Source organism: Salminus brasiliensis, chromosome 1 (assembly GCF_030463535.1).
Source record: "Salminus brasiliensis chromosome 1, fSalBra1.hap2, whole genome shotgun sequence".
Taxonomy (NCBI): domain Eukaryota; kingdom Metazoa; phylum Chordata; class Actinopteri; order Characiformes; family Bryconidae; genus Salminus; species Salminus brasiliensis.
In genome coordinates, this window is record NC_132878.1 from 90,362,467 (window position 1) to 90,380,861 (window position 18,395).

The window sequence follows — 18,395 nt, forward strand, 5'->3', positions numbered from 1 at the left end:
TGTGGGGATGAAGTGGGATGTGATGGGTACTGTGGGGATGAAGTGGGATGTGATGGGTACTGTGGGGATGGGATGTGATGGTACTGGTACTGTGGGGATGAGGTGGAATGGTGATGGGTACTGTGAGGATGAGGTGGGATGGTGATGGTACTGTGGGGATGAGGTGGGATGGTGATGGGTACTGTGAGGATGAGGTGGGATGGTGATGGTTACTGTGGGGATGAGGTGGGATGGTACTGTGGGGATGAGGTGGTATGGTGATGGGTACTGTGAGGATGAGGTGGGATGGTGATGGTTATTGTGGGGATAAGGTGGGAAGGTGATGGGTACTGTGGGGATAAGGTGGGAAGGTGATGGGTACTGTGAGGATGAGGTGGGATGGTGATGGTTACTGTGGGGATGAGGTGGGATGGTCATGGGTACTGTGAGGATGAGGTGGGATAGTGATGGTTACTGTGGGGATAAGGTGGGAAGGTGATGGGTACTGTGGGGATAAGGTGGGAAGGTGATGGGTACTGTAAGGATGAGGTGGGATGGTGATGGTTACTGTGGGGATGAGGTGGGAAGGTACTGTGGGGATGAGGTAGGACAATGATGGTACTGGTACTGTGGGGATGAGGTGGGATGTGATGGTACTATGGGGATGAGGTGGGATTGTGATTGTACTGTGGGGATGAGGTGGGAAGGTGATGGGTACTGTGAGGATGAGGTGGGATGGTGATGGTTACTGTGGGGATGAGGTGGGATGGTCATGGGTACTGTGAGGATGAGGTGGGATAGTGATGGTTACTGTGGGGATAAGGTGGGAAGGTGATGGGTACTGTGGGGATAAGGTGGGAAGGTGATGGGTACTGTGAGGATGAGGTGGGATGGTGATGGTTACTGTGGGGATGAGGTGGGATGGTACTGTGGGGATGAGGTAGGACAATGATGGTACTGGTACTGTGGGGATGAGGTGGGATGGTACTGTGGGGATGAGGTAGGACAATGATGGTACTGGTACTGTGGGGATGAGGTGGGATGTGATGGTACTATGGGGATGAGGTGGGATGGTGATTGTACTGTGGGGATGAGGTGGGAAGTGATGGTACTGGTACTGTGGGGATGAGGTGGGATGGTGATGGTACTGTGGGGATGAGGTGGGATGTGATGGTACTGGTACTGTGGGGATGAGGTGGGATGGTGATAGATATTGTGGGGATGAGGTGGATGAGGTGGGATGGAGTTTGTGATGGTTGGGCTGTTCCAAGGCGGTCAATCTGAACTGAAGGCAACTCTCCTGCCTCACAGCACGGTCACCTACAGTGGGTTCTCTCATCACAAATCCATCATTGGGGAGCTATTTCCAGATCTCCCCTTGTTCCTGCTCTGCTTCCCTCTCTCCATGAATCCCTCCTCTTCCTTTTCCTCTCCTTCTAAGTGCGTCTCCTCTCTTCTCACACTGGAGCTTTTCCGTCTTTTCTTCTCTCCCACTGACCCATATTCAGTCAGAGGAAGATCTAAGGTCCTATATATGGTGATCGGGTTCATTAGCATACAAAAGATAAGAATAATCTGAGATATGAGATAAACACTCTCAATTAGAGACGTACTCTGAGTCATGTCAGTATTATTTCATTTAAGGTTCATTTAAAACAGGAGCAGGATTTTGAAAAATATAGCTAATAAACTAGTGGTCTTTCTAGACCTCCACAAGTTAAAGACCCATGCCTGTTGTCTTTGCTGTGGTCTCATGGCTCTGAGCGTAAATCCCATGAACCTAAATACTCTCAAATAAGGTTTTCCCAGCGTGCTTGTATATTTATAGATATATAGACATATAGCACATTAACTTCCATGAATCCTTATACAAATGTATGTAGCTAAACTGGGGGTGCACATTACGTATTTCTCCCAGTACTGTGATTTCTCTCTCTATTATTGATTGCTCTTTTTAAAAGAATATTTTTTAAGTAATTTTAATATTTCATAAGTATTATGAAATATTAGTCAACCAAACCAACTGTGGTGTAATGGTATACAAATCACAATTCAATACACACCATGATTCGGATCCCAGCTTTGGTAAAGTAGGGGAAAAAGCCTCAAAAAATGGTCAGCTTAACCTAAGCCTATCATGGCATGTTTCTAACAGCTTACAGCTTAAAGCAGGGGTTCCCAAACTTTATCATCCCAGCACCCCCCTGTGTTCACTTCTAATCTTCAGTATAAATGCATTGGCACAGTTCAGTAACATTTAGAAATTTAGTTTAAACTGGTTTAAACTGGTACTATTCAGCTACAGGACTGGGTTTCCATCTCAACATACATTCAACATTGCTTAATGGTAGAGTGAGCATCACAGAAGCACTCTCTCTACCGTTTAAGATGATCTTAATACTGGTAAGCTGTGAGAAACTGAGAAAGACTGAGCTGGTCAGATTACCATTGCTGTCAGTACTGGTTTCACTGGTGTGTTACTGGGTAATAAGCAGACTCCTCAATGCGCTCCTCGCATGAATGACAGCAGCCGTGTCCCGAAGCCTAGGCTGCAGATGAGGTAGGCTGGATTCCTCGGCTGCTACGTCATAGAAGGCTGTTCCTATATGAAGGACCCTACGTATATCGAGTTCCAGATATCAGAACCTCGATAAACCCTAAAGATCTGTGACATCTTGTGATGTCACAGACATGGGGTGATTTTGTGGAAATTGTGAGTGTTTTATCAGATTTCCATCTTGACACTTTGCTGAACGCTTTACTGAACACCCAGGATTTTTTCTACAAAAAATACAAAATATACAAAATATAAAATAATGTATTTCTAGGGGTGTTTTTCTGTGTTTTTGGTGTTTTCTGCAATTTTACTGATGAACTTGAGCATTATAACAATGCCCAAATATCATGATTTGTTAAGATAGGGAAATTTAAAAGATTTGTGAATATGACCGTGGGCTCTCCGCAAAAACAGCCCCAGCACTCATCGCTTACAGAAAGTTACTGCAAGTCATTTCCCTCTGACATCATTCAGGCTTACCCGAGTTACAGACATGGATGTCACGCAATCTAAGGACAAACCATCCACTCTATACCCAAACTGGGTCTTGCTTTTAGGTAAACAGACGTCCAGCGCAGCCCTCCAAAAGTCCTTGCACATGGTCTCACACATGCAGATCCCCACACTTTCTAACGGCCTGTGCATTCATCTAGCCATTTTCATTAAAGTCAAGTGGAAGGTAGCATCCAGTTTCAGCCTGCTGGCCCTGGCTGTGTCATCTGAGCACTCGCCTTACAAAAGAGACAGTGTCTTCCATGCCAGACCCCTCTGCATTATTTACACCAGGCCCACGAGGCACCACGGGGCCATGTGACCCCGCCCCACAGGAGGGAAATGACCATGGCGATGTATCCGCTTGAGTCAGTGTGACTTCTTTTTTTAGGCCGTCGAATCAACGTGTTAAATTAGAGCAGAGCACACAGCCTTGCTCAAGACATTACAGAGATCTGAGGAAGTGAATGCTCCGCATTTGACACTGCTGTTTTAAGATACGCCCCTTTTTAGAGCTCCTGAGGTTTGAAACAGCACAAATAGGCTACATGCAGTCATGTGAAAATTAGGACAGCCCTTTAATCGAGCTACCAGTGTGTCCTGTGATAGCATTTTAGGATTGTTGGAGGCTTGAGGTCTGCTCCTGGGCTGGACTAGCTAGGACAGCCTGACCTGGCCAAAATATTTTGTGGACAGTGTTCAGAGATCTTTTTAACCCCCTTCCCAGACTCATCTGCATCTACAGCCTTTCTTTCTGAAGGCCTCAGAGAGCTCTTTGGATTTGGCCATGGTGATCCTTACCACTCACTTCAACAATCAACAGTAAACGAAAAACAAAATGTCTGAGGTTTAGATAAGACAGGCTCCTCCAGAGTCCTCTCTAACCATTTTTTAATCATCTGCCGCTGATGTCCTGCACCTGACCATAATTGCTGGCATTGGAAGTAACAATAAATGTGGGGGTGTCCTAATTTATTCACATGTAAATCAGTGGTATTGCCAGGCATATACACCATATGAATTAATGATACGTTTATGTTTATACCCTTAGTATATGCTCTTAAAAATAAAGGTGTATTAAAGGGTTCTTTAAGCGATGCCTTAGAAGAACCACTCTTGGTTCCATAAAGAACCAGGGACGTAATAGGGATGTGTGAGTGTGAGGAACCCTTAAAGAACCTTTACCTGATGCAAAGGTTCTTCACGTTCACTATTACTAATCTCTACTACAAAGATGGTTCTTTATGGTTCTTTATGGTATTTCTAACTTGCTTATTTTTTCCACGTTCCAGCTCGCCTCACAGGTCGGGAAGAAAACAAGCTTCAAAACATGGAGCACAAATTGATTTGGCAGCTTCATATGATGATCAATGAAGAAGTTAGATTTTCATCTATTTCTGTGGATGCCAACACTGCAAACTGGACATACTTTCATTGTACATAATGTTTTTTGAGCCCTTGCCCAGTATACAGACATGCAGTTTGAGGTCAAATGTAAAATGACTGTGAATGAACAGTACGGTAACTGTTGATTATATCAATAATGCATTAACAACTACATCTATGTCAACTGAGATGTGATGTTTTACCAGTAGGGGTGCATTCACTGTGTATTCATACTGAACGGATGTAGTACGGGGTTGTTGTCTATGTTTCTGTGCATAGAAAGTCGTACTGAGAATTCCTGGTATGCGCTATTAGGGTAAATACGGTAATTTTACAAGTGCATGTGACACCTTAAGCCAGCTTAATGTTACTGAAAGCACATTAGTAAATGTTATCCACAAGGAAGTAGGTTTGTTACTGTTGTAACGTCGGATGATTTTATCGCGTGTGTGTGTGTGTATTGGTTATTAGGACTACACCAGTGACATACATAAAGCTAATACATAAACCCAATCTAAACACGTGAAGGAAACTCCAGAGGGAATGACCGAGGCTGACAGGAGCATCACCCAGAAGAGCAAATTCATCAGCAAATTACAATAATGTCCAATCAAACATGAGCCATGTTCACTCACTACTAACCCACAATAAACATCCTCATGCAAGCTCAATTCAAAGCACATGAACAGTCACTGGTTAAAAATAGATGAATGAGGCTTTATGTTATTTATTGTCTCGGTAAGTCTCCTAAAAAAGTCCCCTTGTTTATGTCCTCACTCTTATTCAAACGCAGAGGGCCCTCAGGCCTTCTGAAGCGAACCGACAGCAGCAGCTGCTTCCCGACTACACACTAGAAGGAGTTGCTGCTAAGGTTTAACTGTGGAGTATTCTCAAATGAATAGGATTAAAGACTTGACATGGAGGAATCAGAATCCATCTAAAAATACACTATATGGCCAAATGTTTGTGGACACGCCTTCTAATGAAGATAGCAGATAAACATGAACCTACTGGTACCATGCCTATGATGGGGTATAAAGTATATAACCCCTCCAGCATTAAGCTGCAGAGCAGTGGAACTTGTCGCTGAGTACAATCAAATCCTCACAGCAGTGCTCCTCCAAAATCTAGCAGAAAGCCTTTGTCCCTGGACAGCAGAGGCAGTTTCTCCAACCAAAGCAGAATGAACTGTTTTTTTTTTTTTTTTTTTAAACCCTTCATTTCAGAAGAAACAGGTGTCCCAATACTTTTGTCCATATAGTGTATTTTTCATTCTCAGTTAGATTTGCTTCCTAATATTTACTCCATTTTTTTTAACTACCGGTACTCTGACATTGCACCCTTCTGTTTGCTGAACTCCAAAATTGCCAGACTGACCTGTGAGGTGGCATGTTCTCTGGTGCCAGCTTCCTTTCCCATTTGGTCCGTTGGCTGAAAACTGTCGGCCTCTGGCTGCAGAGGGCGGAAGCCAATCAGAGGCACATCTTTGGAACCCACTCCCGGCAGGTCTACCCCGGCCGTCCTCATACTTCGGGGGAGCATGGTGGTGGTGGTGGTGGTGGCTGAGGCACAAAAACAAGAGCATACTGGTGAACAGAGTGCAAACAGAGCACCAGCTATAGCCAAGGCAAAGCAGTGGTGCGATGGATCAGGGTCATCAAGCCTGTCAGCTCATTTGTTTACTTCATTTACATTGCCCGATGGCAAGCTGTGACTGCAAATTTGAATTCCGACCACTCCTTCCCTTTTCCCATTTCCTGCTCTGGTATTTTGATTGCTGGGCTGATAGAAATCTCTTTCAGGAAGGCAGAGGGGACAGAGAGAGGCCTCGCTTGTGGTTGTGTTTATTGAGGATGAAGAATAAGAACTTAGATGGTTCCAGGGGTTGGTAGAGCAGCCTAAGCCCAGACTACACTCAAACTCAAGTAAACTTGCTGTTAGTTTGGTTGAAATACTGACACAAGTGACATAAAACAAGCGACAAAGCTGAAGCTCAAAAATACTTATTTACTGAGTAGCATTTTTACCCTCTCCTGCTCTAGAATGGGGACTGACCAATTAGAAAGCAGTACAGATGCTGTTATTAGCATAAAACAACAACATTAAACACAATAAAGGCACTAATAGCTAAATTGAAACTGGGTAAAGAGTATATTCGCATCCTTAATAATGTACACTCGGACAAAACAGGTTATGTATATATATATATTGTTAAAAGGTTCTTTAACCCAGACCAATTGTGGAATTTTTTTTCTTAATTTCTACCCAATTTTCTACCCAATTCTCTCTAATTAAGCTAAGCCAATTAACCGACCTATGCACTAGGACTCCCCATATCACTTGCTTGCAATGCTCCAGACACTATGCTCTAGGAGGGCGAAGACAAGGTCGGAGGTAACCGCCTGTACCAGCCAAACACCACCCAGAGAGAGCATGGCCAGTTGTGCTCTCTCTGGATCCGGCTCCTGATGGCGAAGCAGCATGACCCGGGATTCAAACTTACAATCTCTGGGCCATAGTGTCAGCGTCTTAGTCTGCTGAGCCTCTTTGTGCCACAGAACTAATTTTTTAAAGGCATCTTTTTTCCTCATATATGAAGAACTAATTGACTAGGCCAAGAATTTAAGCTTGATGGTTCTTATAGCTGTAATGGTTCGTTATACAGTAGAACCATTCCATTTATTAAACAGCCTAAACCCAAACTCAAGCAAGTCTGGTTTAAATAAAAAAACGTAATGAAAACTGAAGTGTGTACAAAAATAGAAGCTCAAAAACACCTTATGTACTGAGTCTCTTATGAGTCTCTTAGTATAGAACAAACTGCAGTGGAAGTTCTTACTACAACCGGCATCTATCAGCATAGGAACTGAACCTCGTTAGACTATTCTTCTCTATTTTACACACTGGTGACTGACCGACAGTAAAAAAAACAACAACAACAAACAGTAAAGATGCTGCTTGTAAAATAAAACAATGATATTAAACACAATAAAAATTAATACATATATTTTAATGGCTAAGCTGGAACTGAGGGGGGTACTAAGGGTTCTATATAGAACTGAAAATGTTTAAACTCTTATTTTAAAAGGTCTATAACGAACCATCTAAGGTTTTTCCATGTATATGAGGAACCATTTTACCAGCTTTCAGGTGGTTCGTTGAGTTGTCATGGTTCTATATACAGTAGAACCCTTCCATTTACTAAAGAACTCTCGAAGAACCTTGTTACCCCTTGATTGAGGAAATATGGAACTGAGTACTCAGGAACTAGCAGATTTGGGACAGTTCTAATGATAGAAATAGTGGACAATCTAGTATGACCAGTATTTCCCTGCACTGTGACCACAGAGCAAAAATCCCCAGTGAGCAATGGACATGGTGTTGAATCAAAGTAATGGTTCACTGAAAAACCTTCTTTACACACTGTTCTCCTGACACCACGCACAGTCCAGAATTTGCTTTTATAGGCAAATAGCATTGATTTTTCAATATTTCTGCAAAGTTCAACAACTAAGATGTTAACAAGTCATTCAGAGGGGTCTGGTTGCCCACTCTGGTTTCTTTGCAGTGGTGGTGATAGGATTCAAGCAGCGAATATGAATATTGCCTTTTTATTTACTATCCAAGTGACCAGTGAACCGGCCTGTGTCTCTGAGTTTTATATGTTGAAGATAGTAAAAAAAGAAAGTGGTGAATCAAAAAAACGATGCCTGATTTTAAATATGTTTTAGCTCAAAACTGCCTCGATCTCAGGCAGCATATTGATCTCTTTAATAAGGTTCTGTGATGTAATCTGTTTAAAGATTAAACTCTTCTGATTCCATTTATCACCACTGTAAACAATCCCAACTTTCTAACTTTCTGTCTATTTCACATCTACCCACTCTGAATGAGTCTGTTTACATCTTAAAGATGTCCTTATTCATACACTTAATACCAGTGTGGACGTTAAGAGTTACTGAATAATTCATTATAATTCAATATAGTTACAAAATAATTCACAGTGGCTACTGAAAGAGGCATAGTAGTTATTGAATAATTCATAGTGGATACTGAAAGAGGCATAGTAGTTATTGAATAATTCATAGTGGATACTGAAAGAGGCATAGTAGTTATTGAATAATTCATAGCGGATACTGAAAGAGGCATAGTAGTTATTGAATAATTCATAGTGGATACTGAAAGACGCACAGTAGTTATTGCATAATTCATAGTGGATACTGAAAGTTGCATAGTAGTTATTGAATAATTCATAGTGGATACTGAAAGAGGCATAGTAGTTATTGAATAATTCATAGTGGATACTGAAAGAGGCATAGTAGTTATTGAATAATTCATAGCGGATACTGAAAGAGGCATAGTAGTTATTGAATAATTCATAGTGGATACTGAAAGTCGCATAGTAGTTATTGAATAATTCATAGCGGATACTGAAAGATGCATAGTAGTTATTGAATAATTCATAGTGGATACTGAAAGTCGCATAGTAGTTATTGAATAATTCATAGCGGATACTGAAAGACGCACAGTAGTTATTGAATAATTCATAGCGGATACTGAAAGACACACAGTAGTTATTGAATAATTCATAGTGGATACTGAAAGTTGCATAGTAGTTATTGAATAATTCATAGCGGATACTGAAAGACGCATAGTAGTTATTGAATAATTCATAGTGGATACTGAAAGAGGCATAGTAGTCATTGAATAATTCATAGCGGATACTGAAAGACGCATAGTAGTTATTGAATAATTCATAGTGGATACTGAAAGAGGCATAGTAGTTATTGAATAATTCATAGTGGATACTGAAAGTCGCATAGTAGTTATTGAATAATTCATAGCGGATACTGAAAGACGCACAGTAGTTATTGAATAATTCATAGCGGATACTGAAAGACGCACAGTAGTTATTGAATAATTCATAGTGGATACTGAAAGTTGCATAGTAGTTATTGAATAATTCATAGCGGATACTGAAAGACGCATAGTAGTTATTGAATAATTCATAGTGGATACTGAAAGAGGCATAGTAGTCATTGAATAATTCATAGCGGATACTGAAAGACGCATAGTAGTTATTGAATAATTCATAGTGGATACTGAAAGAGGCATAGTAGTCATTGAATAATTCATAGTGGATACTGAAAGAGGCATAGTAGTCATTGAATAATTCATAGTGGATACTGAAAGACGCACAGTAGTCATTGAATAATTCATAGTGGATACTGAAAGATGCATAGTAGTTATTGCATAATTCATAGTGGATACTGAAAGACGCATAGTAGTTATTGCATAATTCATAGTGGATACTGAAAGTTGCATAGTAGTTATTGAATAATTCATAGTGGATACTGAAAGAGGCATAGCAGTTATTGAATAATTCATAGTGGATACTGAAAGAGGCATAGCAGTTATTGAATAATTCATAGTGGATACTGAAAGACGCATAGTAGTTATTGAATAATTCATAGTGGATACTGAAAGAGGCATAGTAGTTATTGAATAATTCATAGTGGATACTGAAAGTCGCATAGTAGTTATTGAATAATTCATAGTGGATACTGAAAGAGGCATAGTAGTCATTGAATAATTCATAGTGGATACTGAAAGTCGCATAGTAGTTATTGAATAATTCATAGTGGATACTGAAAGAGGCATAGTAGTCATTGAATAATTCATAGTGGATACTAAAAGAGGCATAGTAGTCATTGAATAATTCATAGTGGATACTGAAAGTCGCATAGTAGTTATTGAATAATTCATAGCGGATACTGAAAGATGCATAGTAGTTATTGAATAATTCATAGTGGATACTGAAAGTCGCATAGTAGTTATTGAATAATTCATAGTGGATACTGAAAGTCGCATAGGAGTTATTGAATAATTCATAGCGGATACTGAAAGACGCACAGTAGTTATTGAATAATTCATAGCGGATACTGAAAGACGCACAGTAGTTATTGAATAATTCATAGTGGATACTGAAAGTTGCATAGTAGTTATTGAATAATTCATAGCGGATACTGAAAGACGCATAGTAGTTATTGAATAATTCATAGTGGATACTGAAAGAGGCATAGTAGTTATTGAATAATTCATAGCGGATACTGAAAGAGGCATAGTAGTTATTGAATAATTCATAGTGGATACTGAAAGAGGCATAGTAGTTATTGAATAATTCATAGCGGATACTGAAAGAGGCATAGTAGTTATTGAATAATTCATAGTGGATACTGAAAGATGCATAGTAGTTACTGAATAATTCATAGTGGATACTGAAAGACGCATTTTAGTTACTGAATAATTCATAGTGGATGTTGACTAATTCATTGTAGTTACTTAATCATACATAATAGTTACTAAATATAATTCATTGTAGTTACAGAATAATACATAGTGAACACTGCATTATACACAGTGGACACCAAATAATTCATAGTGGATGCTGAATAATTTATAGTGTAAACTGAATAATTCAAAGTACTTACTGAATAATTTATAGGAGTTACTATAACCCCCCCCCCCCCCCCCCCCCCCTCAAAAAAGTGTTTAAGTGTTTTACACAGCTCTGACAGCCCAGCTGGACACAAATGGACAGTGTAGATGTTTTCTTCAGGCCTTTATCCTCCCAGGCTATTCATTAAGTTCAGCCCACACTGCCACTTTCTCAATCCCTCTCATTCATGTGGCTCATGTTTGCAAATGACTGAAGACATTCATGGTGAGTTGGCTGCCAGCTCCCAGCACTAAGTTGGGTCACACCCCGCATGAATGCAAAGCTGCCTTGCTTTCTGCTCGTTTGAGCTCGCAGGGGGTCCTTCCCTCACCCTCTCTCTTACACTTACACACACACACACACACCCTCACACACACAGCTGATAGCCGAGGCTGGCGGTTAAACATAAACAGAGAACTGTATTGTTTTATAAGGCAGATCGATGTGAGGCGGGATCACAGGGACGGAAAAGGGCAGACAGGGCACGACCTGCCTTATAACGCTTAAAAAAAAGTCCAAGTACGAGCCCCTCTCCTTCCCAAACCCATCCCTGCTGAACTTAGCCCACTGTGACCACCATAGACACGCGAACAGCCCAAACACACGACCCAAATACCTGCTAGCCTGCGAGCCCTGCGTCCATCCGCTCCTGTAGACACTTCTCACTGATCAGGCTCCTTCCAGCTCCATATCTCCCCCCTCCTGGTGCTCTGAAGAGCCTTATCGTGTGATCGCAGGGGCGATCAGACCCAGTCGGTGCGATCCGCACACTCCCTCCGCCCGCTCGGCCCCGATCCTCCCAGCCGCTGGTGCAGCAGCGCGAGACGCGGTGGGTTTCGCATTGCACCCGTTTTGCGACAAGCCCCGCCTCCCCTGCGCTGCGATTGGCTGACAGGACGGAGTTTAGCTGTATTTGTTTTAATTATTTTTTATTTATTGGTTTTTATTTTGTACACTTATTCGGGAAGTGTACAAACGTCAGTGTTTGCTAGTTTTATAAATGATGCTTTATTAAAATATAGATTTTTATTAAAAATAACAGTTTATTTGTTTAGACTTAGTATCTCTTCCTGGTTCTTTTTTAATCATTATTACATAATAACATTGCGCATTAGTGCTAAATAATGTACATTCATATAAAAACAAACAATATTAAATCATTTATATATTTTTTTTATTTAATTTTAATAATTATATTTGATTCATTTTTATCAGCAATGACACTGGGCTCCCTCCTTTCACTTCACTGTAATAAAAGTAAGTGAAATAAGCTACCTGGCTTTTAAATAAATAGCGTGTAACTTAATATGACACTAAATTTGCTTATTTTGTTAAAATATTAATTAAATCATTACATTTACATTTATGGCATTTAGCTGAGGCTCTTATCCAGAGCGATTTACATGGTTACTCGTATTACAGAGGTGGGTCAGTGTAGTGTTAGGAGTCTTGCCCAAGGACTCTTATTGATGTAGCACAGCAAAGTCACCCAGACTGGGAATTGAACCCCAGTCTCCCACATGGTGTGGCAGCTCACTGGCAGGTAGTGGTGTTATCTGTTGCGCCACACCAACCACATTATTTTAAGAATGCAATGTTTTGAATTATATTATATATTATATTCACACTGGATTTGCTAACAATTTCATTTAAGTTTAAGAAAACGTTTTTACATTAATAGTATCAGTTTTCGTTTTAATTTTAGTTAAATGATTTAAACTATTATCCAACCGGAGCACAGGGAGCGGGGCCTGCAGGAATAGGGCTGGGGGGAAATAACACAAGTAAAACCAGCATCAATAAAGCTAATAAGATGGTAGTAAATCCTTTTAAATGGTTGTACTTTGTTTCATGTCCCAGTCTGTCAGTGAAACTGAAGTATTTAAAGTTGTTCATGCTTATGAGTAAGTTGGAATGCAGTTCTTCTTAAGGCGATTATCCTGGATTAATGCTTGGGTTCACTGTAAACCTGCAACAAATATGAGGAAAGCACCCTAAGGCCTGAACAAAGAAACCAATGTATGGTGAAAACATACCCATAGAGGCCCTCAAGACCTGAGTACGGTGCCTTACAGATCCACAGCAAGGTTCATACCAACACTGCATTAACGGCAGATATCCGCAGGCCACTGTGCACTGGTACAGCTCTTCATGGTACAGCAGTGGAACAGGATTATGTGAAACTCCTGCTGATCCAAATATCCATGACTTTCCACTGTAGCCTTCCTTAGGTTATGTCAGTAAGTTGACATAAATGATACATCCTCACACCAGCTTATATGGATGGCCTTAATGTGAGGCAGAAGTCTTTCTTGATGGGTAACTGCAGTGATTCCCAACATGTTGGTGGTGGTTTCCTGCTCTACAACACCACCTTCAACTCAGGAATGTCTTGTTAATTAGTTAATTAGATACATAGGGCGTGTTGGGAGCAGGGATATCTCTACAGTGTGCAGGTCAGGGGGTGCTCCAGGGGCAGGATTGGGAACCACTGGTTTACTGAATGTGCATGTACAGGTTTTAAAGGGTCTAACAGCTAACAGTCATGAGCTATTAAAGAATGTATTACTTTCAGTGTCCTTGACTCTTTTTCATAGTTATTCATTAGGCCATTATTGGCCCAAGCCCTAAAATACTGCTGAATAAATGAGCCTGTTCAGTTGAAATAGTGAACCATAATTCTACAGCTGCAAACACAAGTGCCTGTTGACAAGGCGCTTCAGTCAGTATGATTTTATGCGGGTCAGGCCAGTCATTATTTTAAATATTTCAATATTACGAGTTCATAAATTTGACAATCCATGTTAATGCCACAACCACCCAGGGCCTGAGGTCCAAGAAAGCGTAACTGGACATGATCTCTCTGGGTGGATATGATGCCCAACCTGCTCAGCTAACAGCATGGTGTCTGGGGCAATGACTTTTCAGGAATATCGTGCCTCACTAGCTTCAAATTCCTAGTAGGCTACTTAGCAGGGAATTGTGTCCTGCTAGGTAGCCTACTCTTCAAAACACACTCACAGTTTTGATGTGGAAGTATGTATATGGACCTATATCCATCCCAATGAACAGTACAGACAGAAACTAGAAGAAAATTAGAATTTACCACATAAAAAAATTATTAAGCTTAAATTGGAGCCATCAGAATTTATCATTAATAATCATTTATTAAGTTATTTTTAACATGTCAGTTAATGCTGATTTTATACAAGCTAGTAATAGTATATATAAGTATATATAAGATAAGTATATAAGATAATAATAATATAACAATAAAGATAATAACGATAATAATAATATATAAGTATATATAAGTAATAGTAATTAATAATCATTTATTATGTTATTTTTGACATATCAGTTAATGCTGAATTTTATACCAGGGAAGTCTTTTGGTATAGCACAGAGCCCAACAACACCACCATTCCCAGGCAGGGTGATTTTAAATGATTCACATTATGTCACTCTGGATATCAGCATCAGCCGAACGCTGCTAATGTAAATGTAATGTAAGACTATTGCAAATTGGGTCAGGCTAATACTTCGTAGCCTGTTCCCCTAATATCACTCACCTTATCCGGTGAGGACATTTGGTGTGTCCTGCCAGAAAGTTTATCTATCAACCTTCTCACCTAGTGACTGTAAAAACAACATGTTTTATACTATATATGTTTTTTATACCATATTTCACTTATTAGATTCATTTTTCTTTTAAAAGTTGTATTTATTAGCATTAAGTAACCAAAAAAATTGGTAAATGAAAGAGAAATGAGACAAGTAAGATATGAAACATAATAATAAGCACAAATGTAAACTGAAGTGTAATAAAACAGATGCAGGAGTGGAGGTGGTTAGAGACCTTAAGAGCTTAAAATGATGATGAGTGACACCAGCGAGCCAAGCTTTAGAGCTTCCTGTAGTAAATCCCAGCTCACTGGTGCACAGTAGCTTAAAGCTAATTTCCCCAGTTCATTAAAAAATAAAAACAACAACAACAATAATAATAATAATAATAATGGACCGAACCAATAGAAATGCTCCAGAATTATGGAAAGCTGATTTAGCCTAAAATGCAACCAGTAATACTAGCCATAGCTCTTTTTTCACTAGTAAAACCCCTGTAATTAACATTTTGCTAGCAGAAAGAGTTCTAATTTCATACATACACAACTATTATTACTCATAACATCAGATCTACAGATCTATAAAGGCTATAAAGGAACATATTCTTAATGTAACACATTTTGACATATTATATAATCATATTTTCTAATAATATAGTCACATTTTACCATTGATCTACATGGATTATTGTGTTTATTCAGACTAGTACTAGTATCCAGACTTATTATTTTACTATTATTTTATTAGCATAGAAATTGTAATTCCAGGTAATTCTGAGCAGTAAAATTATTAGTTGTAGAGATCAATGGTATTATTCTTACTGTAGATAGAACTGCATATTACAATTAATCAAAACTAAAAAAAAAATGCATGCTCTATTCCTATTACAATTATATGTTATATAAAATAAAATCTCTTTAGATTGACTTCCATTGAAAGTTGAAAGTTGGCTTTTACTTCTTGCCATTTTGGAGATGCAAGTTTATTTGTGTGACAGCACTGATATACTCTTTTTTCTTTTCGGCCTTCGGTCCACCACACACGTTGCGTTTTGACCCCCCGAGACAAAACATCTGGGCACCCCTGGTCTAAATGAAACTCTAGGTAATATAATCTGCAGATCACAAAGCATTTCTAAGTGATTCTTTACCAAATGACCAGTCGACAGTTCAAAGCAATGCAACAGAAAGCTACCGGATTGACTGTGGTACTGTATGCAAGGTGAAATTCTCTTTCCTTCCTGTCTCTCCTTTTGAGCAAGCGTACTGTGCTTGCCCTCTGGTGTGCTATCAAGGAACTGACACTTCTGCTTTCCAAAGACCTGCCAGAGGCCATTTTGAACACAACATGAATAGCAGAACTGCAAAACAATTGTGTGCTTTACCACCTATTTAAAGCTTCGAAATGGTGGGAGGGTTTGATCGCTGCGTGCAATACACCACTCAAACCATGCTGTCCGCATGACTGTGACAGGCTGTATAAGCTGTGACTATATATGTTGTGGCAGTATTATCTAGATCCATGAATTTCCATAAATTAGCATTGGGGCCAACATAAGTAGGATCATTTGAATTTTTCAAGGAGTTTGTTTGTCATGTTTATGAAGACCAACACCCAACTGACTATATTATATACCATTGTATACAAGACTATACTTTAATAGGCTAAATGCACTATTTCAATGCTGTGCTAGGTTTACTACTACTACTACTACTACTTTACTGAGACCACAATAGTAGCTCTTAGTAGTGTTTTAATGGCCCTGCAAAATTAATGCTTATAATCAGCTTATAATATTATTAGTATTAAATATACTGCATATTATTATATTCATACTTATCCTCAAAGCTATAGTATATACTATTTGTTAAGTGTAGTCTATTTTTACATAGATTAACCGACCTGTGAGTTTAAGACACTGTCTTAATCCTTGTGATAATACTATTGTAATATATCCATATTTAGACACTAAGCTATGTATAGTATTATATGCTAAATCAACTATATATATAGTTTACGACTACGACTACACGCTGACCACATTAGGAGGAGTTTAAATGGGCCTGTGAGATCAACACTCCCTCTAATAGGCTAATATTACTAACGTTAATATTAATATTTGAAGGTATATAGCATATTAGTATGTAATAAGTTTCTAATGACATACTAAGCTATACATACTACATACTACATAGACACCGCCCCTGTTTACTACAATTGTACCTTAACCACAATACTCACAATACTTTTTATGGGCAGGTAAGCTCACCCTAATGAGCTAACGAAATACATATGTGAATATTTATTTAGACATATAGCATATTTTTATGTAATATATTCATGATTATATACTAGGCTATACATCCTAGATTGACAGATACTGTGCTGTGTATACTGACTACAACCGGTTTTACTGATTTTTAATTGGCCTGTGAGCTGAATTCGCTCAAATATTAAAAGCCGTAAATGTACGGCATAATATTACCATATAATACAATAATCATTATATACTAATCTATACGTCCTGCATAGTATGTATGTGCGATGTTTATTACTACTTCAAACTGGCCACAATATGAGGAATTTTAATGTGCATGTGAGATAAACTCACTAAAAATGAGCTAATAATACTTCTAGCAGTAAATATAACGCTTATTAATTTGTAAAACATTCATAATTATATACTAATATAATATATGACATGGATAGTGTGCTACTGTTATGATGTTATGAGTTATGATGGACCTGTGAGATGAATTCCCTCTAAAGCACTAATGATACTCGTAGTAAATACATTAAAATATATATTATATTGTTATATAACATCATAACTATATATTAAGCCACTATAGCAGCACTGCAGTATTTTTATTATATACATATATAGCTACTAAATGCAGGCCACTGCTTGCTGTGCTGTGTTTACTACTACTAGCCTTGAGTGCCTGAGTGGGCCTGTAAGGGGAATTCACTCATATGGGCTAATTCTACTAATATTACCATTTATATCAATTTAAAGATATAAATTATTCAAATAATAATGTACGGCATTCAAAAAAGTAAATGTACGGCATAATATTACCATATAATACAATAATCATTATATACTAATCTATACGTCCTGCATAGTATGTATGTGCGATGTTTATTACTACTTCAAACTGGCCACAATATGAGGAATTTTAATGTGCATGTGAGATAAACTCACTAAAAAATGGGCTAATAATACTTCTAGCAGTAAATATAATGCTTATTATATACATATATAGCTACTAAATGCAGGCCACTGCTTGCTGTGCTGTGTTTACTACTACTAGCCTTGAGTGCCTGAGTGGGCCTGTAAGGGGAATTCACTCATATGGGCTAATTCTACTAATATTACCATTTATATAAATTTAAAGATATAAATTATTCATTATTATGTAGAATATGTACATATATATCATAATAAACGTGTTTAGACGTGTTTGGGAATGTTTGGCAGCCAAAAAAACAGCTGGCCAGCTAGCTAAAAACATTAGGCACGGCCAGACGAGCTGCGGTCCGAAAAGTAATTGGCGAGATAAATTTGGGAGTAATTGATCACTCTAAGTGACCCAGAGTGTGTCCGTGCAGCAGCTTAGACCTGTGTGTGTGTGAGTGTGTGTGTGTGTGAGTGTGTGGAGGGTGGGAGGGAGGGCGGGAGGCGGTTGAAAAGTTTTCCCTCTCCGGCCAGAGCGATTAACCCACACACCGCCCGGCCCGAAACTTCGGCTAGCGCCATTAGCACCGGTTAGCAGCCTGTAACACACACACACACACACACACACACACAGGCACGCGCACACACGCACACAGGCACGCGCACAGCATGGTGGT

At 39.1% G+C, this 18,395-nt stretch overlaps 1 protein-coding gene across 3 annotated transcripts in view; it reads right to left on the reverse strand.

Moving 5' to 3' along the window:
• rgl2 (ral guanine nucleotide dissociation stimulator-like 2) overlaps positions 1–11,707 on the reverse strand; it is a 46,307-nt gene extending 34,600 nt beyond the window's left edge. For all 3 annotated transcript variants that reach the window (XM_072692356.1, XM_072692355.1, XM_072692359.1), the window contains exons 1-2: positions 11,530–11,707; positions 5,792–5,976 (exon numbers count right to left, since the gene is read on the reverse strand). In XM_072692356.1, the coding sequence (XP_072548457.1) occupies positions 5,792–5,956 (165 nt within the window). In that variant the 5' untranslated portion in view covers positions 5,957–5,976; positions 11,530–11,707. The remainder of the gene's footprint in view (positions 1–5,791; positions 5,977–11,529) is intronic.
• Between the last annotated feature and the right edge of the window lie 6,688 nt (positions 11,708–18,395).